The 23,821-nt window shown below is 39.6% G+C and overlaps 2 protein-coding genes across 2 annotated transcripts in view; one reads left to right on the top strand and one right to left on the bottom strand.

The window, feature by feature from the left end:
- The window catches only part of GPSM2 (G protein signaling modulator 2), a 36,686-nt gene extending 20,712 nt beyond the window's left edge, over window positions 1-15,974 (top strand). Inside the window, exons 11-14 of the mRNA XM_049616668.1 lie at window positions 1,879-2,055; window positions 4,575-4,734; window positions 5,598-5,815; window positions 14,319-15,974. Of these exons, the coding sequence (XP_049472625.1) occupies window positions 1,879-2,055; window positions 4,575-4,734; window positions 5,598-5,815; window positions 14,319-14,546 (783 nt within the window). The 3' untranslated portion in view covers window positions 14,547-15,974. The remainder of the gene's footprint in view (window positions 1-1,878; window positions 2,056-4,574; window positions 4,735-5,597; window positions 5,816-14,318) is intronic.
- Window positions 15,975-16,119: 145 nt separating this feature from the next.
- Window positions 16,120-23,821, bottom strand: part of CLCC1 (chloride channel CLIC like 1) — a 26,032-nt gene continuing 18,330 nt past the window's right edge. Inside the window, exons 8-11 of the mRNA XM_049616674.1 lie at window positions 22,347-22,446; window positions 21,945-22,091; window positions 19,338-19,679; window positions 16,120-17,908 (exon numbers count right to left, since the gene is read on the bottom strand). Coding sequence (XP_049472631.1) covers window positions 17,651-17,908; window positions 19,338-19,679; window positions 21,945-22,091; window positions 22,347-22,446 — 847 coding nt within the window. The 3' untranslated portion in view covers window positions 16,120-17,650. The remainder of the gene's footprint in view (window positions 17,909-19,337; window positions 19,680-21,944; window positions 22,092-22,346; window positions 22,447-23,821) is intronic.

Below are 23,821 nucleotides of genomic sequence, written 5' to 3'. Positions count from 1 at the left end.
TGAGCCCCGCATTAGGCTCTTTGCTGACAGCTCAGGGCCTGAAGCCTGCTTAACATTCTGTGTCTCCCTCTCTCTCTGCTCCTCCCCTGCTCACACGCTGTCTCTCTCTAAAAAATAAAGATTAAAAAAAATTTTTTTTTCACATTTCCACTTGGGATTTAGGTAGAGTTTTATGTTTGTTTTTTTTTAAGTTTATTATTTATTTCTAAGAGAGAGAGCGAGCATGAGGGAGGGAGGGGGAGGGAGAGGGAATCCCAGGTAGGCTCCAGGCTGTCAGCACATAGCCTAATATGGGGCTCAAATCACAAACCGTGAGATCATGCCCTGAGCCCAAATTGAGAGTCAGGTGCTTAACTGACTGAGCCACCCAGGCACCCCGAGTTTTATGTTCTAATAATTGGGCTTGTTTACTTTTCTCGAGTCAATAGACCCTGTAGTCCACCCCAACAAATAGTTTCTCCTTATCACCTGTATGAGAAAAGGAACAGAGGGAAAAAAATAAAACAAACTTCATTTGTTACCCAGAACTTACCCAGATAGCTGGCTTGTTCACTCACTAGCTATCTCTCACTCAGGTACAATAGCCTCAGGGCAAGACTTATCCTAATTTGTGTCTCATGTGATGTAACTTTATTATCAATTACTACATTACATAGACCTTTGGACTTACAAACACTTAAGACCGAGTGTTAAAGCTGCAAATGTCATGTAGCTACTATACATACTGTGTTTTTCCTTTCCACTCAGTAAATATTTGTTTTTTGTTTTTTATGGTTTTTAGTCATTCTTACTATTTTAGGGTTTGGGTTTTTTTTAGTAACTTTATTTTTAATTTACATCCAAGTTAGCATATAGTGCAACAATGATTTCAGGAGTGGATTCCTTAATGCCCCTTACCCATTTAGCCCATCCCCCCTCCCACAACCCCCAGTAAATATTTGTTATATTGAGTCTGTTGTTTAGAGGTTAAGTATATTTAAACCAGGTCTAGACCTATATAAATGACTGATGTTTTCCCTATTGAGAATTTAGTAGTTAGTGAAAACAAAAAATGACAAAAAAAAATTACTGCTGTATGGCTTAGATGTTAATTTATACCATTAAAAATTCCACATATATCCAGAATTTCCAGTTGTAACAGGTTCTTAATTAACTCACATCCAGAATAAAACTTGCTCTTTGACCTTTCATATTTTTATGGGATTTTGGCAAACTTTTCTTTTTTTTTTTTTAATTTTTTTTGCTTATTTTGTTTTGAAGGAGAGAGAGACAGAGTGTGAGTGGGAAGGAGCAGAGGGAGAGGGAGACACAGAATCCAAAACAGGCTCTAGGCTCTGAGCTATCAGCACAGAGCCCGATGTGGGGCTCCAACCCATGAACTGTGAGATCATGACCTGAGCTGAAGTCAGATGCTCAACTGAGTGAGCCACCCAGGCACTCCTTACTTTCTTAAAAAATTATTTTGAGAGGGAGAGAGAGGGCACAAGCAGGGAAGGGGCAGAGAGAGAGAATCCCAAGCAGGCTCCATACTATCAGCTCAGAGCCCAATGGGGGCTTGATCCCACAAACTCTGAGATCATGACCTGAGTGAGAATCAAGAGTCAGATGCTTAACTGACTGAGCCACCCAGGTGCCCCTGTTTTCTTACTCTTAAGTTCCTAAAAGTCACCACTTTAATGTTTTGGTGATGAAAAATTCACAGTATGCATTTGGTACAAGCTGTTGAAAATAGATATACTGGCAAAAAGGAATTTATTAAGAGATCTAGCTGTACCCCACACTAGAGGAGTGGCAATGGCAGGTTAATATGATAGAAAACCAGAAATAGCTTTGGTTTTTTTCATGCCCTGTTTTCCATATCTGTTTATAATTTTGTAGGTACAGAACTGGAACAGTGAAATTCTTGCTAAACAAAAACCTCTTATTGCCAAACCTTCTGCGAAGCTGCTCTTTGTCAACAGATTGAAGGGGAAAAAATGCAAAACTAATTCCTCCACTAAAGTTCTCCAAGATGCCAGTAATTCCATTGATAATCGAATTCCAAATTCTGAGAGGGTATGTATGAAATAAGTTTTTGAGTATTCTGTTTTGAGTACCTACATTTTAGTTTTCTTGTATTCATACTGAATATTTGATAAATTATATTAGACATTTAATATAAAATATCTTTTTTTATTCAAAGAAGTCTTCCATATTTCCCTATCTTTTCAGTCTTCTTCAGAGCTAGAAACTGTAATTACTCCATTCATGGATATGTTGCTTCACTGCTCTGGACAGTAATTATTTGTCACTAATTACAAAAATACTACCTTTTAGTTTACTAGAGTGTCTCCTAGTAAAACTCCTTTCATTGTAGAAGTTAGAACAAATTAAATTCATATGTTCAAGGATTTTAAAATGCTGATTTAAAATAGTATCTGCTAGCATCAACTTCTATTTATGTTGAAATTATAACAGTTAAAAACTGTTTTGATGAAAAATGATCACAGGAATCAGCTTATTAAATATAACTTAAAATATTTAGAAATAAGAAAATATCAGGAATATCTCTAATCTAGCTACCCTACACTCTGATAAAAGAACCAAAATAAATTACAAAGATGATACTTCCAATTATCAAGTCCATTTTCCAATGAGTTTTTTTAAAATTCTTTGTTTATGCATTTTTGAGCAACAGAGTGCAAGCAGGGGAGGGGCAGAGAGAGAGGAAAACACAAAATCCAAAGCAGGCTCCAGGCTCTGAGCTGTTAACACAGAGCCCGACGCAGGGCTCGAACTCACAGACCATGAGATCATGACCTGAACTGAAGTCGGACACTCAACCGACTAAGCCACCTAGGCACCCCTCAGTGAGAGCTTTTGGAAAAACTGCTGGTCTTTTATTTTTTTGACCAATTTCTCTTGGTCCTCTTGTCAGCATCCCATCATATCTGTACCCTGGTAGTGTCTTTTGTATTGATTTTTACCAGTTTTTTATGTGTATGACTAACAAAAGGAAACTTTATGGGTATATAAAAATGGCTCAGGAATATTTTTATAGACCTAGAGCAGATCTCAAAGGCATACCCTTTGTTCAAGATTTCAGGTTTTAACGAAGCCCACTTAGCTCAACTGAAAAACATCCACTTCTGGACCCTTCCTGCGTTTTAATGTTTAGAAGTTTGAATTTGAGCCTTTTTTGCACCTAGGAAAGTCTTGTTAGTGATTAATACATCTTACTATAGCTTATGTATATATTTAATTAACCAAACCTCAGATTGCACATTAAAAACTGTACTCTCTCAAACCCTCCTGTTTCCTTTATGTATGCTATGTACTCGGTCACCCAAGTTAGGTGACATTCTGGACTCCTTCTCCCCTAACCATATCCAGTCAATCCCTACATCCCTTAGATCTGTCCCCACCCCCACCTTTTGAAAATAAACCTCTGCTACTGTGTCTTAGTTCTTAGGACAGTACTGCATCTCTTAGCCAGATTTTTGGAATAGGCACCTGAACTTGATCTCTTTCCCTACGTAATTTCTGCAACCTTTTGGAGGCGCCAGTTCTGTTTAAAACTGTTACCAGTGCTTCTCTTATTTCACACAGTATAACTTGTATATCATACAGAGGCCCTTGCTTTGGCAGCTTCTTCCTTCTTCACCTCCCCAACCCTTCAGTTCTTAATCCCCTGAATACTACAGACCTTTGGAATTGCACATTAATCAGTATGAAACATATCTGCCCTGCTAATGGTTATTCATTCTTCAGGAGCCAACTCAAATACCAGTTTCCCCTATTTCCCTGAAGAATTAGTTCTGCCTTTTTCCTGAGGCCTAGGACATTATATGTATCTCTACTATAATATTTACATCATTGTGAAGAATGAAACTTTTATTAAACATTGCATCTGTCATATTAAGCTTTGAAGCCTCCCAAATAAAGTATGACCAGTTCCCCTCTGCCTCAAATACTCATTTATTTGAAGTTCACATTTTTTTCAAGATCTTCAAATCTGTAAATATAATAAAGGATCTTGGAAATCAGTGTGCTTTCTTAGTTTTCAGTTCTTAGTTTACTTTTAAATTCTGTTGTAGAATCTTAGAACCAAACTTTGAGCCTGGGATCACTAATATTTACATAATTCATTCAACATCTGGAGCAGTTCCCCAGAGTTGAGGTACATTTCTTTATTCTTTAGCCTTGGAAATACAGAGATTAAAAACTAAAATAACTAGAAATGCTTTTTGTTAATTGGATTGAAATAACTTGATTACCAGGGTTGCCATCTTGAATTCTTTATAATGAAAATGTAAGTTTTTCTTTAAAGTTTATTTATTTTGGGGGGGGGGGGGGGGGAAGAACAGAGGTCCCAAAGCGGGCTCTTCACTGACAGCAGACAGCTGCATACAGGACTCGAACTGAAACCACGAGATGATGACCTGAGCCAAAGTTGGACACTTAATCGACTGAGCCACCCACGCACCCCGAAAGTGTCAATTTTTAATCTTAACCCTTTTGCATATATATCATGATATTGTTCCATTGATCTCATGATAATGCTGGAATATTCAGATTTTCTCTCAATATTTCAGAAAATCGGTGCAGATATTATTGGAGACGAAGGGTTCTTTGACCTGGTAAGCCGATTTCAGAGCAATCGGATGGATGATCAGAGGTGCTGCTTACAAGAACAGAGCTGCGGGACTGCTTCAGCTGCGGCTTCTTCCACTCCACCTCGAGTGATGATGAAAGGTGAGTGATCTGTGCTTCTCCCCCAATTTTAGTAGTTCCCTTTGATATTCTTGTGATTTCTTTCTGAGAGTTTAGTTCTCATCAGAGCAGGTACAGTAAATGAGCCTGAATCCAGGTGTATCTGAAATGCTGGTATTTCTTCAGTTTGAAACAAGGTTTTGTTTCGGTTTCCCTAGGTTTATCTGTATTTTAGTCCAGGTACTTTCTACTAACTATATCATATTTCCTCCCTAGATTCTTCGGGACTGGAGGAAAAAAAAAATCTAACTTTAAAAATATGAAAAAATTTAGTTATAATTCTGTGTAAAAGACAAATGCTTTCTGTCTGGATTAAAAAGAAAAGCCAAGACGGACTGAAGAGGAACCTCTAACTCAGGCTGAAGCTAAGGCCTGCCTGAGCCTTAGAAAGGTCTAAAATGGATTATCTAAGATTTTCTCTTTCAGCTACCAGAAGATTTCCTCTGTAGACCAGGACTTAGCAGCAATAATTTAAGTTAGCTAAGTGGTTCCCATGCAGGGCAGAGAATAAAAACAGTCTCATTCATCCTCATGTGAGAAATTATGTAAGAGAGATTATTTACCTTCTGAAATCTAGCCCAAGATCTTGTAAAGTTACATTTTGAGCAGGTGGTTGATAAAAGGAAAGATAGTCAAATCTGAATAACCTCCAAGTGAATCACCTGAAGTATTCTGGGATTTATTCTTCCCTCCCTGCCCATCTGGTCAGGCCCCAGCCTCTCAGTGAGAGCTAAAACAGGAGGCAGTGGATGTTGGTACTGAAAAAGGCAGAAAGAACTAGATGTATATTAAAAATATGCTTAAATATTTTCATAATGTTTGGGACTTTTTTCCCCTGTTCATAGCACCGTCTGTTTCCGTGGTGTCCCCCAACACAGATGAGTTTTTAGACCTTCTTGCCAGCTCACAGAGCCGTCGTCTCGATGACCAAAGGGCCAGTTTCAGTAATTTGCCAGGGCTTCGTCTGACACAAAACAACAATAAGTCCGTACTTGGCCACTTGATGACTAATGACAACAAAGAGCCTGATGAAGACTTCTTTGACATCCTTGTAAAATGTCAAGTATGTATGCATATTTTTATTGGTCTGTGTGTAGCTCAGATGCTGTTGAGAGCTTTGGCAGTATTTTGATTATAATTTGGGAAAGGCTCATTTTGTATTAGGGACACACTTATCATTCAGGGATCCTTCAGACACTATAGATCCCTGTGATAGCTTCTTATTTTGTATTTTGGGTGGTAAGGTAAGGTGTTGCTGATGCCTCTCTCTGACCTGTGGTGGAAAGGAGACTGAAGGGCATTGGGAGGAGACCTAGAAAAGAGCCCCACTTTCCTGAATGTTAGTATTGGGAGCAACCAGTGATTAATATGGGGAGAGTCTAGCTGGGGCCCTTTATGCTGTTGAGAGCTTTAGGAGAAATGTTCTTACAGAGATAGCTTTCATTTTTTATTTTAATAATTATTTGCCACAATGGTTAAGGAATACCTCAGATGGCTTGAACACGACCATGAGAAAAATAATCCTTATTTTCACTAAAGAGACATTTCCACTGCCTGACCCTAGTTCTGTGTCTGTTTTTTCATTCATAAAAAGAGGAGATGATGATACATACTACCAACCTCTCATTTATTCAGCAAAAAAACTGAGTACTTACTATGGAGATATCGTACTTGCTTTTAAAGTTTTTTAGTTATTTTTGAGAAAGAGGGAGAACCTGAAGCAGGCTCCACACTGTCAGCATAGAGCCTTAACATGGGGCTCAAACTCCCAAAACTGTAAGATCATGACCTGAGTCGGATGCTTAACCAACTGAGCCACCCACGTGCCCTGCCATGTACTTGCTTTTAAAGGATCCTATGTGTTAATGGGAGAGACAGTAAGTAAGTCTCTGCGCGTGTAGAGATAGATACTATATGACAGGTACTGATACTTCCTATAAAGAAAATTAGAGCCAGATAAAAGGGTGGGGTAGCCAGGGGTGGTGGTGGTTAGGGAAGATGTTCTTGGATTGACAGATGAACAGAGATCTGAATAAGGTGAAATAGCCATGTGAATATTTAGTGAAATAGCATTCTATGCAGAGACAAGTCCCTTCTTGGATATAAAAGCTTAGCAGGTTCAAGGAATGGCAAGGTGGCCAGTGTGACTGGCATGGAGTAAATAAAGGTTAAGAGAGAGTGGTAGGAGATAAGGATAGAGAAGTAACCAGCCTAGATCTTATGATCTTATAGGTCATGATGAGGTCTTGTGTTCCAGATGTGATAGGAAGACATTGGAGGGTCTGAAAGATCATCCTGTCTACTGCTGAAAGCATGTGGAGTGGCAGAGGCTGTTAGTAGAACCAGCTAGAAAACCAATGTGGTAATTCAGGCAAAAGATATGACTTTGATTAGTGTGGTGGTAGTAGTGATGATAAGCAGTCAGAATAGGGATATATTTTGAAGTTATGGTTGATTGGCAAGACCTGTTAATAAATCAGATGGTATAAGAAACAATCAAGAAGGGCTCCTGCCTTTTTTGCTTTGAATAACTGTTGTCAGTGGATGCTGCAGTTTACTAAAATAGAGAAGTTGAGAGGAGAAACAGGTTTGGGAAGAAAAAGCAGGAGTTCTACTTTCCGTATGTAAATTTGAGTTACATAAATAGGTATTTAAGTGGAGATGTTGAGTAGACAACTGGATATAAAAATCTGGAGCCCCTGGGTGGCTCAGTAGGTTGACTAGTGATACTGGCTCAGGTTGTGATGCTTTCAGTCATGAGATCAAGCCCCCTTCACACTCTCTGCCCCTCCCAGGCTCATGCATACTCACTCTCCCCTCCTTCCCCCAAAAAACCTATAGCCCCAGAGAGAAATGACTTTGGGAGTCATCAGCATATAGCTGGTATTAAAGTCCCGGGAAGATACTACCTAAAGAATAGATACCGAAACAGGAGGACTAAGCCCTGAGCATTCCAAAATCTGACTGAATAGAGGAAGATGAGCCAGCAAAGCAGCAGTCAGCCTGGAGAGTGGTAGGAAGCGAATTGAAGAAAGTGTTTTAAGGAATGTTCAACTGTGTCAGACACTGCTGAGAAGTGGCTGATCTACTAGCTTTGGCAATGTGGAGATTATTAGTCATTCTGAAAGATACTGTGATGGGGACAAAGGATTGAGGGGGTTAAGAAAATGGAAAGTGTTAAAGGGGAGACAGTAAACAAAACTTTCAAGGGATTTTCAGAGTTAAAGATGAAGTATATAGAGGTTGGTTTTTTTCTTATTTTGGGAGTTAATACCTCATGTCTGCTGATGTAAATGATCAAGTAGAGGGAGGAACCAGTGATGCAGCAGAGTATGTGTGTACAAATTTGGAGGTAGATGCAGGTAGGAATTCTCTGGTTGTTTTTCTTTTCTTAGCAAAGTAAGAAGTAGGGCCATTAACAGAGATTGGGGTTGGAGCATTGTAATTTTGAAGAGAATAGAACATAGTTACTTTGAGAAACTGAAAGTATATTGACCAGCAAAAAGTAATAGGATTATTGAACTACACTGAGGACTCCTTCGAAGTTCACAGTCACTGAAGTAAGTACAGTGATGTATTTTCTCAAGGCATAACCAGCTACTTAAGGATAGAGATTTAATCAGGGTCAGTAATTTGATAGACTAGGATGGAGGAGGAGAGAAGCACATGCCAGGAAATGATTTTAATAATGGACTTTGGAACCTAGGCTGCATCTAAGAAAGGAGGTAGGAAAATGAAGGGTTTGGAAGTGACAACTGTCAGTAATCCTGGTGGCTTTAATAGCGAAGACCTGGGGCAGCTGAGTCAGTTAAGCATCAGACTTCGGCTCAGGTCATGATCTCATGGTTTGTGAGTTCAAGCCCTGTGTCAGGCTCTGTACTGATAGCTCAGAGCCTGTTTTGGATTCTGTGTCTCCCTCCCTGTCTCTCAAATAAACATTAAAAAAAAAATACTGAAATCCTAGTAACAGGCCATCAACATAAAGAAAAGAAAAAATTGACAGAACTGAAGGGAGAAATGGACATTTCTATAAAAATAGTTGGCGATTTCAAGACTCTCCACCCCAGTGATAGGTAGGACAACCGGACAGATGATGAACACCACAATAAATCAGCTAGTTCTCACAGAATACACATTCTTCTCAAATGCATATGGGACATTCTCCAGGATCGACCATGTTAGGCCACAAATTCTCAACAGTTTTATTTTTGAGACACACACAGAGCATGAGTGGGAGAGGGGCAGAGAGAGAGGGAGACACAGAATCCGAAGTAGGCTCCGAGCTGTCAGCACAGAGCCAGACATGGGGCTGGAACTCACAAATTGCAAGACCATGACCTGAGCCAAAGTCATATGCTTAACCAACTGAGCCACCCAGGTGCTGCAAGTCTCAACAATTTTAAAAGATTAGATACCATACAAAGTATCTTCTCCACATCTCCACAACAGGATGGAGTTAAAATAATAAGTAATAAGGAGGGGCACCTGGATGGCTCGGTTGGGCATCTGACTCACGGTTTCATTTCAGGTCATGATCTTGTGGGTTCAAGCCCCGTTCTGGGCTCTGCACTGAAGGTGAGGAGCCTGCTTGGGATTTTCTCTCTCCCCCTCCCCTGGGTCACACTGTCTCTCTCTAAATAAAACTTTAGAGAATTCCCAAATTTGTGGAAATTAACCAGTGGATAGAGAGGAAAACACAAGGGAAATTAGAAAATACCCTGAGACTGATAAAAATGAAAATACAATATCCTAAAACCTTGGGATGCAGGGAAGGCGGTACTCGGGGGGATATTTAGAGCTGCAAATGCTTATGTTAAAAGAGGAATATCTCAAATCAACAACCTTTTTTATAGCTTAAGGGGTTAGAAAAAGAACAAACTAAACCTAAAACTAGCAGAAAGAAGGAAATGAAGAACAGAAAAAAAAAAAAAAATCAAATCCAAAAGCAGGTTAGTTAAAAGGTTTAACACAACTGACAAAGGCTCAAATTACTAAAATTACAAACAAAAGTAGGGACATCACTTCTAATCACAGAAATAAAAAGAATTTTTGGATAATACTGTGAATGCTTAAAGTTGGATAACCTAGATGAAATGGACAAATAACCAGAAACAAAATCAGCCAAGACTTAATCATGAATAGAAAACAGACTCATAATCTATAAGGATAAAAAGCCCTGGACCTGCTGGCTTCACTGGTGAATTCTACCAAACTGAAAAAAAGGGAATACTTTCTATTCCTAAGTCATTCTGTGAGGCCAATATTGCCCTGATAACAAAGCCAGACAAGACACTACAAGAAAACTATGTGTCCAATATCCTTTTTGAATATAGATGCAAAAATCATCAATAGAATACTAGTAAACAGAATCAAATGGCATATTTAAAAGATTATACACCATGCCTAGGTGGAATTTGTTCCTGGAATGCAAGGATGGTTCAACATAGGGGAATAATCAATGTAATATATACACTACATTAATAGAATGAAAGAGGGGGGGGAAAAAAACACCTGATCATCTAAATTGACATTTGACAAAATTCAACACATTTTCATGATAAAAACACTCAACTAACTAGGGATAGTAAGAAACTACCACAACGCAATAAAGTCACTTATGAAAAACCTATAACTACCATCATAATGGTAAATGACAAAAGCTTTATTCTAAAAGCAGGAATAAGACAAAGATGCTCATTTTTTACCGCTTGTATTCAAATGGTACTGTAAGTTCGAGCAGAGCAATCAGGCAAGAAAAAGAGACAAAAAGCATCCAGGTAGGAAAGAAGTAAAATTATCTCTGTTCAGAAAGGAGTCTTATGTGCAGAAAATCCTGAAGATTTCACCAAACAAAAAAACCCTGTTAGAACTAAGAAACATGGGGTGGCTCAGTCGGTTGAGTGTCCGACTTCAGCTCAGGTCATGATCTCACAGTCTGTGAGTTCGAGCCCCGCGTCGGACTCAGCTGAGCACTCGGAGCCTGGAGCCTGCTTCCGATTCTGTGTCTCCCTCCTTCTCTGTCCCTCCCCCACTCACGCGCTCAAAAATAAACGTAAAAAAAAACTAAGAAACAAATTCAAAATAACAGGGTACAAAATTAACATCCCAAAATCAGTTGTGTTTCCGTACACTAACAGTAAACAGACCAAAAAGGAAACTAAGAAAACCTTCCTAAAACAGCATCAGCAGGAATGAACTTAACCATGGAAGTGAAAGACTTGAACAATGAAAATTATAAAATGTTTCTGAAAGAAATTACACTACATAAATGGGAATATTGTTAAAATGCCAGCACTACCCAGAGTGTAATCTATGGATTCATATAATGCATTCCTTATCAAAATGTAAATAAGGTATTTTATAGAACAGAAAATTTCATCTTGAAATTCCTATAGAATCTTAGGGGAACCCAAATAACTGAATCTTGAGCAAGCAGAACAAACTTGGAGGACTCCCACTTCCTGATTTCAAATTCTGCAAAGCTACAGTAATCAAACAGTATGGTACTGACATGATGACAGACATATAGACCAATGGAAAAGAGAGCCCAGAAATAAATCCTTGAATGTGTCTTCAAATGATTTTCCACAAGTGTGCCAAGACTATTAAGTGGGGAAAGGAGTCTCATCAACAAATGCTTCTGGGAAAACTATCCACATGCAAAATAATGAAGCTGGGCCCTTACCTAACACCATATGTAAAAACTGAGAATGGATCAGAGACCTAAATGTAAGAGCTAAGACTTTAAACTTATAGAAAACATAAGAGGAAAGCTTCAAGATTTTGGATTTGGCAGTGATTTCTTAGTTATGAGACCTTAGTTATGAGGCACAGGCAACAAAAGAATAGACAAACTAGACTTGATCAAAGTTTAAAACTTTTGTACATCAAATGACACTATCAACAAAGTAAAAAGGCAACCCACAGAAGATACTTGCAAAACATAATCAATAAAAGGATTAATTCAGAATATAGAGAACTCTAAAACTTAACCACAAAAAAAGAAACAAAAACCCTATTCCAAAAATGGGCAGAGAATCCAAATCAATATCTCTCAAAAGATCTACAAATGGCTAATAAACACAGGAAGAGATGCTCAACATCACAAATTAGAGAAATGCAAATCAAAATCATAATGAGATACCATCTCACGAACCCATTGGGAAGCTACCATTAAAACAAAAAACAAAAAAATGGGTGCCTGGGTGACTCAGTCAGTTAAGCATCCCACTTCGGCTCAGGTCATTATCTCACAGTTCGCGAGTTTAAGCCCCAGGTAGGGCTCTGTGCTGACAGCTTGGAGCCTGGAGCCTGCTTCAGATTCTATGTTTCCCCCTCTCTCTCTGCCTCTCCCCCACTCATGCTTGGTCTTTCTCTAAACAATAAACATTAAAAAAAACAGTTGGCAAGGATGTGGAGAAATTGGAACTGTCGTGCACTGCAGGTGGGAATACAAAATGGAGGAGCTGCTATGAAAAATGGTTTGGTGATTCCTCAAAAAATTATTTAAAAACAGAACTACCATATGATCCATCAATCTCATTTCTGGGTATATACCCCAAACAGTTGAAAGCATGGATATGAGCAGATATTTGTACACCTACCTTCAGGCAGCCAGCATTATTGACAAGAGCCAAAAGGTAGAAGCAACCAAGTGCCCATTGGCAGATGGATAAATAAAATGTGGTGTGCATGTACAGTGGAGTATTTTTCAGCCTTAAAAATGAGGGAAATCCTGACACAGGTTACAACATGGCTCAAGACACTATGCTGAGAAGTAGGCAGTCACAAAAGGACAAATACAGTTCGACTCACATGAGGCAAAGTAGATTCACAGAGACAAAGAATGGTGGTTACCAGGGGCTGGAGAAGGGAGGATGGGAGCTACTGTTTTGGTTTTGCAGAATGAAAATGTTCTGGAGATGGATAATGCTGATGACTGCACAGCGGTATGAATGTGCTTAATACTGAACAGTACACTTAAAAATGGTTAAAGTGGTAAACATTCTGTTTTACCACAATTTAACAAAAAATTCCTGGGGGAGTACTCTCTAGCCTGATCTGGAAAATTGGAGGTGGCAGTCAACATGAGATGTTTGAAATCCTGATTTTCAAGACAGTGCAGTTACTGAGAATGACCAAGTCTGGCCTATGACGATGGGAGCTTATAAGGCAGAGGTGAAGACTGGAGACCAGAGGAGAGGAGGTCTAAGGTGTGAAGTACCGAAGTGTTGGATGAATTGGAGGACAATGAAATCACCCCAACTTAAAGACAAGAGAAATGAAGAAGCAGGAGCCAGGTGTGTGGGTGGTGGGGGGCTGCTGACAAGGTGGCCACTGAGAGTCACAGGGCTGGCCGTGGGGCGAAAGGTTAAGGCATATAAATGCACGGTGCCCAGCAACATAGTAGGCACTCAAATGTCAGCTGTCACAGTCCCACTCTGGAGCTACAATACCAAATACTATACTGTACACATTTAAATGCTTATATATATTTTGTTTTAACGTTTATTTACTTTTGAGACAGAGAGAGAGCATGAACGGGGGAGGGGCAGAGAGAGAGGGAGACACAGAATCAGAAGCAGGCTCCAGGCTCTGAGCCATCAGCCCAGAGCCCGACGTGGGACTCGAACTCACGGACCGCGAGATCGTGACCTGAGCTGAAGTCGGACGCTTAACCGACTGAGCCACCCAGGCGCCCCTAAATGCTTGTATTTTTTATTTGATGGGTAACATTTGTAATGTACTTCTAAAAGAAGAATCAGAAGTTCGAACTTCAAGGAAAAAAATCTGGCTTGTTTCTTTAACAGATTTAAATGTTTAAGATAGGGCAAGGCAAACTTTCTGTACAGGGCTACATAGAAAATATTTTAGGCTTTTCAGGCCCTTACAACTGCTGGACTCTGCCAGCCACACTTAATTCGTAATTAGTAGACACATGAGCATTGTGGTGAAACGGAAAGGAAACTTTATGCACAAAACAGGCAGCAGGTTATGGTTTGCTGACCCCTGACCTGACAGAGTAGTGCTGCAGGGGTTTTATATATAACATTGTATTTCTAAGGATTGGTAAGTTGTCAATGCCAATTATGTAAGATTTGACCTTGTATCTTAAGTAATCTTACCAAAGTCTTGAGGTTATGGCTATACTTTTTTTTTTTTTTTTTTAACGTTTATTTATTTTTGAGAGAGAGAGCATGAACGGGGGAGGGGCAGAGAGAGAGGGAGACACAGAATCGGAAGCAGGCTCCAGGCTCTGAGCCATCAGCCCAGAGCCTGACGCGGGGCTCGAACTCACGGACCACGAGATCGTGACCTGAGCTGAAGTCGGACGCTTAACTGACTGAGCCACCCAGGCGCCCCTATGGCTATACTTCTACATAGTACTTGTTATGTTCTGATTATGTAAGTCTTTGAAAAGGTTTTATTAGGTTTCAGGTCTAAAGATTAAATTTCTGAGACAAGGCAAGAAAAAAAAATGTTTTTCTTGTGATGACAACATAATGTAAGGTGGTGTTCTCCTTCCCTACAGTATTTGTGTTTCAATCTCTCTCTCAAATTTTCAGGGGTCCAGATTAGATGATCAAAGATGTGCTCCACCACCTGCCACCACAAAGGGACCAACAGTACCAGACGAGGACTTTTTTAGCCTGATTTTACGTTCTCAGGCGAAAAGAATGGATGAACAGAGAGTTCTTTTACAAAGAGATCAAAACAGAGATGCCGAATTTGGGCTGAAAGACATTTTGCAAAGTAATGCTTTGTTGGAATTTAAAAATACAGGAAAAAAATAAACCACTAGTTATTACGGATATATTTTTTTAAATGACCTTATTTCCTTTCAGAACACTGCAGGGAAACTATTTTTTTCCTTAAAAGGAGAAATTATAGCACTGTAATACAGCTTAAAATGTTTTTAGAATGATGTAAATAACCTTTAATAGTATAGCATTAATTCACATTTCTCTGGACACTCGTTTCAGGGTGGAGGTGTCTTCTACAAGGTGCTTCATCAACTTTTTTGAATAATGCTTGGGATTGTGTTCTTTGGCAACTTTTTAGATTCCTTTACCTAGTGTTTGTAAAGTGATAATTTTTTTAACTCTTGATGATGGCATTTTTTAAATACTGAACCGTGGATATAGTAAGAAATTAGGCTGTTTAGTAAACAATAACATACTTGACCAATGTGTAAAAAAGTTATATAGTCTTTATTAAAAGAATCTAGATCTTTTTTCTGCTAAAAATCCTATTTTCAGTATGTTATTAGTTCAAACCCATTATAAAAACAGCTCTAAGAAATAAACTTTTAGCATGTTCTGGACCCTTGAATTTTAAAGTGTGTGTGGCTTAAAATTATATCTTCTGTTGCAAAATACTGTTTAAGACCTAATATCAAAAAACAAACCCAAACTCCTGTGGTTGTATCAAGAACCTAGGCCATGAAAATAGAGAACACATGAAAACTCACAAAATTTAAGTATGAAAAATGTAGGTTAAGCTCTCAGTCGTCATTAAGCCTCCCTTCATCTCAGGAACTGAAGGCAGTTTACAAGGGTACTCAATACGACATGACAGGAAGTAAATTTAGCAAAAGAAGACAGCAAGGATGGGACAGGCTAAGGCTGAATTGTAAAATGCAAATGCCCACACCCAGAACTCATTCACCTCTGGTTGCTTTTGATTCTGCACAGCTGGGATGGTATCTGGGGCTCTGGGCCTCTGTCTTTCTCAAAGTCCTTCAGATGACTTGATGGGCAGTGAGAATCACTTCTCCAAATGGCCAATGTTCACAAAAATAAAACAGAAGAAAGTTACTCGATCTGGAATCACATTAAAGGCTCAGGAAAAAAAAAAGTATTCTTGGTTCTAAGATCAGACAAATTTTGTCAAAAGTACTCTGTTAACACCTGGATCACTTTATGATGTATATATTATATATAGGATATAATGTCCTAGATAGCGTCCTTTTAAAACCTGTATGTAAGTTTCATGGGTTTTTTCTTATAAGCATATTCAATGAGCAAAGACAGCATACCAAACCACAATAATGTAAAATATTTTTTGTATACTGCAGTTAAGAGCCTGTAAACATTCATTAATTCCATTTAAAAACTGCTTTTAAAAAGCTGTATACCTTACTGATTTTCCTAAAAGCCTGTTGCTACAATTCTTGATTTTGATAAATATGAGCTGGACAATAAACAAGCCTATTACTCCAAGTTCTAGACTGCCCTTGATCTGTTCAGTTTGCTTTAGTCTTCCCTATTTGCTGTCATTCGACAGCAGTTGAATGTATGTTGCTTTGCTGTCAAAGTGGACTGCATCCCCAACAGTTATCTGTAATGAAATAATACAAAGACGAAATTTTAATTTTTTACAGACTTGTTTTTAGATTGATAAAAAGTTCAAACAGCATTAACTCCACTCTCATTGTTACAGTGTGTCACCTGAGGCATTCGATACTCTAGAGTCTAATCACAGCTCAAAGGACACCTAACCACCCTAGGTGCATATTTACCAACTAGCATGAACACGTCTGGCCCTCAAAGAGGTTTTTTCAATGTTTATTTTTGAGAGGGGGGACAGAGAGAATGAGCAGGGGAGGGGCAGAGAGAGAGAGAGAGAGAGCGCGAGGGAAACACAGAATCTGAAGCAGGCTCCAGGCTCTGAGCTGTCAGCACAGAGCCCGCTCAGGGCTTGAACTCACAAACCGTGAGATCATGACCTGAGTTGAAGTCAGATGCTTAACCAACTGAGCCACCCAGGTGCCACAAGAGAGGCCTTTATATGTATTGATGTTCAAAAATCCCCAAACTGCAGGCATCCTTGCATTAGTTCATATATCACATACCTACTATGTTACAAATTTTTATACAAAATTCTGTTGTATTTGGGGGGGTGGAATACTGCCTTTTTGATGAAATACTAAAGATGTTTGCAATATTAAACTAGAAAATAATATTAACGTTAAATTTTACACCCTCTTGCTGAGGTAAGTTTTTAAAAATCTTGACAGTGGCATTTTTTAGTATTTGACCAGGGATGTAGAGAGATTATGCTGTTTAGCAAAAATAATGTACTTGACCAATGTGTAAAGTACATATTGAAATAGAGCTATTCTCAAAGTCTACGGACTATGTAAAACCCAGATTACCGACTTAAACTGTGCTAATAACTAAATTCTCCTGGCAATCTTCAGTTCTTAGCTGAGGGTAAAGTAAGATAGGTGGCCAGGAAGCAGGCCCAGTCATCGCTGGGAGAGTTGAGAGACGGAGATGGGATAGGGAATGACAAAGCCATGATGAGCTAAGGCAGCCTACACAGAGACAAACGGACACACACTCCATGGCTGCATGAAGACACCGAAGTGCATGACAAGAGTAAACTTGACCACAGTGGACTCTCCTTAAAAACTATTTTTGGGTACTCCCACTTGCAGAAACATATCGAATCCAATGCACGACTAACAAATTATTAACTAAGGTAGGTGTCCTCGGGCTTCGCTAGGCACCACGCACGTTGGCTAGTTGGTTCCCATCTAAGCCTGTGAACCATCAACTTCTTTTTCACTGTCCCCTGAATCAAAGTGACCTCTTTATTTGAAATCAGTGATACTTGCCATGGTGTTCATCGATGAATCCCGTTCCAAAATTAAAACTTTAAAACTTTTTGGGAGGTTTCAATATGAAAATGAAATTAAACTGACAAAAGATTAAAAACTAAACAAATACATGTGTATTCATTCGTTCTGATGGTCAATAAAAATGTTAATGTAGAAGTTGGCACCTGTATAGTAAATGTCAGAATATGTGTAGAGAAGAGTGCACGGTTGTGAAGAGTATACTTTACAAAACCCAAAGACGACCTCGGAGCTGTGGTCCGAGTCTATGTTCCTCTAGCCACATGGGCCAGCATCCAGGTCCTTTCCACAGCTGGCGGGGCTGGATGCACCACCGCCTTCCTCTGGGCTGCCTCTGGCCTCGGTCCTGAGCTGGCCCTTTTCCTCCGCAGATGTACCTTCCGCCTTCTCTGATGTCTCTGCACCAGAGACACGCTTAGTGGACTGGCTGCTTTCAGTGCTGCTTTCTGGCAGTGTGCTTTCTCCTGGGATTCCAATCTCTTTGGGCTTTGCATCCAAAACAGGAAATTTATGCTGTAGAGAATTACATTTTAATTGTTTAATTAATGCAATCAAACATGTTTAACAAGTTCCTATGCAAATCTGTTGTATCAAACTTGGAACTCTTTCGAATCCCAGCTCCAGTGCTGTACTGTAAGGATACAGATGTTATTAAGCCTCACAGAACTATACACGGAGGAATGGGGCAGGGGCACGGAGGATATGGCAGGTGGTCTAGTGACCCAGGTTTAGGAAGGGACAAGAGGACTGGTAAACAGTACTGCTAACTCCTCTTGCCTGGTGAGAGTAATTCATTTGAATTATTTATTAAGTCTGTATTAAGTTCTATGTGCTGGCGATACAGCAGGAACAAAACCGACAAAACCCGCGCCCTCACTGGAACTTCCAATTAGCTTGGGGGAAAGAAGCAACAAATTAACAAACTACCACGCTGGGTTTACATCAGGTGATACAGGAGTAAAGGCCTGAAGAAATGAACCATGTGAATATACGGGAATGGCATTCTAGACAGGGAACAGCAAGTACAAAGGTTGTAAGTTCACGGAATAGTGAGGAGGCTCCTGTGGCTGAAGGAGAGTAAGCACAGCAGGAGAGCAGGAGAGCAGGAGGAGAAGAGATCCATGTACCAACGGAGCCGGGCTGTGGGCAGATCAAGGGAGCCCCGGGTCACCATGATAACTAGCTTTCCCTTTAAGTGAGATGGGAAGTCACTTGAGGCTTGGGATGAACGGTATCTTACTGTTACCTATTAAAGCTGAAAGGCACATCTGAAAATTTTCTAGATGTACGCAGGTATGTTTATTCTTCTTATAAGAAACTCCGTGGAAGGGATTCTATAATCTCCTAGACTCTGCACTCACAGCTATTTCTCAAAGGTTTACAGTTGCAACTTGAACTTTGCAAATGACACTATAAATTCCTCTCACAAACAGAAATGGCAATGTCTCTTCAAATGACCCATAATGTAGAGAAAACACCTCAACATTCGGCAGGTAGAAAGTAGACTCTAGCCAGCCAATGATACCAAAGACTTGGGAAAGTGTGGTGTGGCCCCTCCCCGCCCACTCTTCCGCCCAGCTGAGCCTTTAGGGCTCTCCTGCGGGCTCCCCAGGGCTCCAGGCCTTCAGTGGGGACTTCTCTCTGAGCTCTTTACGGGTAGAAATTTTAGTCATGCTCGCTCGGTTTCCTAATGAAATTTCCTATGAACTACCACCTGTTCTAACTTGTTAAATAGTACTTTACATAAAAATTAAATCTGGCTTTATTTCTTCTGAGAAGGCCAAACTTTTGACTAGAAAGGAGGAGAGAGTAAACAATTATATCAATAACGATATAATTAACTGTGAAAGTTAAGAGAGGAAAAAACGCTTAACCAGAAGCTCTGTAGGAAGCACTCAGGCCTAGCATGACAGGACGGCAAAATGAACAGTTGCTGACTTACACTGGGTACCGCCTTGGGATGCTCTCTCGCCTCTGCGTCTGGTAAATCACATGCCCGGAGCACTTCGGGGCTCTTGTTGCCAGTCTTAAGTCTCAAGTCAACATCTCTCTGTCTCAAAACATCTCTTCTACCCTCATATGTTTTGTCATAAGGGCCTTGCTCAACGGGGCCGATCGGGCCTCTATAATAGAAATCTGTATCACCTGCTCCACCATGGGGTCTATAATCAACTTCCTTCTGCCGTCCTCTGTCACCTGGCTCAAGTGCCCGGGGTGGTTCTCTCTCGGGACCACTTATTTGTCTCAGCATATTAACTGATTTTCCAGCACCATAGCAGAAACTCTAGAAGGAAAAGAAATACATAGTCCTGAGTATTTAATGGCTGACTCACAATGAAATTATTCAGGATGCTAACAAAATTACCTAACTTGACTTGTGGCATTTGGAGACATATTCATTTCACTATTGTTTCATTAGAGGTCTCTTCTTTAGATTAATACTGGGCCAGAATAGCCAACAAAATGTGAGAAATCATGAAGTGTTAAGTAGACATTTCAATCAGCTGAACACATTCTGAATGAATTGTACCAAGGGAAGTTTGGCTAAAGTCTAGAAACTTAAATTGGAAGGTACTAACTGATAACTGCTCATCAGTTGTCTATTTTCACACCCACCATATAAGGTAGTTGCTAAAAATCAGAATTGCACATCATTATGGAAACATTCTCAGGTAGGGTAAGTTTCCAACAGGCTTTGAGTCCCATTTCATGAGAAAACCTAGGCAGCATTTCTCAATGTGTGGCCCAGGGACCCCGAGGGGGATCCCTGAGACAGGTTCAGGGATTCTGTGAGGTCAAACTTTTTTCTACTTCAAAGACCTTAGTCTTTCTCACTCTTCCCTTCTGAGTGTGGAATCTTCTGGGGCTGGAATGACTTCCTCACTCTGACAGCTCATGGACCGTGTGCTCGTGTAGACGTGAATTTTAAATTTTTCTTAGTTTTAATTCCTAATACGGTAAACTATCAATAAACAAAACCACCATAAATAGGAGCTCTTCGTGGTCCTCCGTTTTTGTTTGTTTTGTGGGCTTTGGTTCTTAAGAGTACAAAAAGGTCCTGAGAATAAGAAATTTGAAAATCACTGAGCTAGAGAAACTATTTGAAGACAGAAGCAGTAAAAGCCCTTTCCGCAGGCAGATGAATCAAGAGATGATGGGCTTTTGTCAGACACTAGATTATAGGGAGTCCACCCCTTACAATGGTTCGACTTACAACTGTTAGACTTCACAATGGTGAGAAAGTGATACACATTCTGCAGAAACTGTACTTCAAATTTAGAATTTGGATCTTTTTCTGGGCTAACAATTTGAGGTATGCTCTTCTCTGGTGATGCCGGGCAGGGCAGCTCCCGGTCAGCCGCGCGGTCACAAGGATGAACAACCCCTTCACCTCAATCACTCCTTACCTGCACAGCCATTCTGTTTCTCACTTTCAGTACAATATTCAATAAACTGTGCGAGATATTTGACACTGTACTATAAAATGGGCTTTGTGCTAAATGATTTTGCCCAACTGCAGGCTAACATAAGCATTCTGATCACATTTAAGGCAGGCTAGGCTAAGCTATGACGTCCGGTAGGCTAGGTATCGTAAATGCACTTTTGACGTATGGTATTTTCAACTTACAATGGGTTTATCGGGATGTAACCCCGTAAGTCAAGGGAAATCTGCACTACTACACAATTAATGTCACCTAACAAAATCATCCCCCTAAACCTGACTCCTAAAATCACAAGCCCAAAAAACAAAAACAAAACAGGAACAATTTCAAAATGAATAAAGCATAGTAAATTTTGTACTCTTAGGGAAGATAATCCTTTTTAATTTAATAATTAAAATTGGAAGGTACTAATCGTCTGATAATTGCTCACGTGTTGTGTATATTCACACCCAATATAGAAAGTCAATGCTGCAAATTATTTAAAGTTGTACATTTTAAATAGCTTAATTTCTTTACAGATCCAAACTTGGCTTTTCCCATGGCACATCTGGGTTCTTTGTATTTTGTTTTATGTGACAACTACTACATTAGGGTAAGGGCTGAAAATCAACAATAAGAAAGCTGAAGAGGCCGTGGATGAATGACGAATAATGTTTCTACATAATCAATGTCTGTTCCTGGATCCCCAAACTGTTTCCCAGTACAATACCTTCTTCTACATCCCTGCCTGATTCTGCGCTTAAGCCAACACCCTTCCCTTCTCAGGGCTGCAAAAACTCAGACTGAAACAAGGCCCCCTTTCTCAAAGAGGACAAAACAACTGATTTCATCTGTATTACTTCAACAAGTTAAAGAACAAATTTAAAAGGGTGTTATTACTCGAAGTCCCTGCCACGACACCCACAATCAAACTTGAGAATCATCTCCTTGCTTATACACGTAAGAATACACACGTAAGTATAAATAAGTACACATCACTTTAAAATCATCTTTTCATATCATTAAGCATGACTTAGCCTGATTTACCACAGCAAAAAAAGTCTGCAATTTTAGAACTGCCTTTTTCCTGCAAGTCCTGTTAACAGTCAACAGTGCTATGTACTAACCAGGACAGCCAGTGCCATAATTATCAGCACTGGAATGTGAAGTAATACTGGCATCTCCTTCATGAGCGCTTTAATAAATTCACCAGCTCCTTTTCCAATGTGTTTCAATGGCTCCGTGACAAAGTTGGTGAACGTAACTGCCAGTGCCTAAAACAAGACATAATTGCAACTTAATTTTTCCCTCAAATGGTTGAGTGCACAGAACAAGCCAAAATTCGCTGTGCACTGGGATGAAATTATGTTCATAAACTAAAATGCGTTTAATGTGAAAATCATTTGTAACGGAAGTATTTTTTCTAGAGCAAAGGTTTATTAGTAGCAAAATGACGGTAAAAACACTTTTAATAAATACAAGGGATTTTTGACTTTGTATAAGTAATTTTGACAAAATGTGTTCTATACCTTCGTTGGTGGGACCAACCAAATAGGGTTGACTAACAAGAGCTCATAGTATTTTTGGCATGGGTCATCCTTATAGGTCCACGAACTTCTAAACACTTCTATTTAGAGAAACAGACAAAACACTGAGTCATTAAAAAAAAAGTTGCATTTCATTCCCAAATAAGACATTTTGGTTTTGTCCCCGTCCCTGCCGCCAACCAATTTTAACTGCTGTACAAATAGACTCCCTATAACACTGATTTAAAAAGTTTTCACCTTATGCCCAAAATGTTTAAAAATCCCCTCAAATTATACGAGTCTTATGCAGATAAAACATACTTTATGAAAATTTCTAAACAGTAAACATTAAAAACTGTTCTTTATACATACAAATGAATCCAAGGAAAACGGGAAATCAGAGATCGCTGGATTATGTGGAAGTTAATATCCTGGCTGTGATGCTGTGTTGCTATAGTTGTGGAAGATGGTTCCACTGGGGATAATGGGGAAAGGGGGCACAGGATCTGTTTTACTTCTTACAACTACGTGTGCATCTAGAATTATCTCAATAAAATTTCAAGTTTTATTTATTTTGAAAGAGACAGCATAAGTGGGAGTGGGGCAGAGAGAGAGAGAGAGAGAGAGAGAGAGAGAGAAAGAGAATCCCAAGCAGGCTCTGGAGAGGAAGAGAGAGAGAATCTCAAGCAGGTTCCAAGCTGCTAGTGCACAGCCTGCTTGGGATTCTCTCTCTCTGCCTCTCTCTGCCCCTTCTCCACTTGTTTGCTCTCTCTCTCTCCCTCAAAATAAACATTAAAAAAAGAAACCAATTCTTACTTTACAAAATAAAGAACGTTAGTTCTCCCAATTTTTCTAAATGTATGTACACGGTACATTGCATACTAGCCTGGGCTAGAGGATATATTCACTTGTCTCCTGCAGCCAGGAAGCAAGGCTGGATTGGTTTAGTTCCCATAACTTTTGAAGAAACGCTAATTTGGACACCCTGTTTTGTACAATCTGCCGAGTCTATTCTGGGTCAGCTATTACAGACGTGCATTTATAAAGTGCCTTTGAACACTAAACCATTCCTATTGCTAGATATACAGAAGTAAAGACAGTCACATTAGTGAGAATGTTTATAAAGTCTGTGAGATTAAAAAACGTCAAATAATTTTCCTCTTATTTAAAAAATGTATAGTAAAGTTACAATATGAGGTTTCATAAGTCATTATGAGGAGATTAAGTCTAAGCTGGATATTAATTTATATAAACACGATTCACTTCTTTAACAAACATGCCGAACCCTCTTCCTAAGGACTAGATGAACGACATGAGCACAGGCTCCATCACGGTCCAATAGAGAAGACAGGTGACACTGGAGCTGGCAAAGACAGGTCCTATTCCTTCCCTGTGATGTTACATGAGCACAGGTGTCACGGTCTGAAACCCGACGCTTCTGGCATGTTCTTCTGATACTGAAGATTCATTTGGTCATG

The sequence above is a fragment of the Panthera uncia genome, assembly GCF_023721935.1.
Source record: "Panthera uncia isolate 11264 chromosome C1 unlocalized genomic scaffold, Puncia_PCG_1.0 HiC_scaffold_4, whole genome shotgun sequence".
Classification (NCBI taxonomy): Eukaryota; Metazoa; Chordata; class Mammalia; order Carnivora; family Felidae; genus Panthera; species Panthera uncia.
This window is presented reverse-complemented; position numbering and strand designations above follow the sequence as displayed.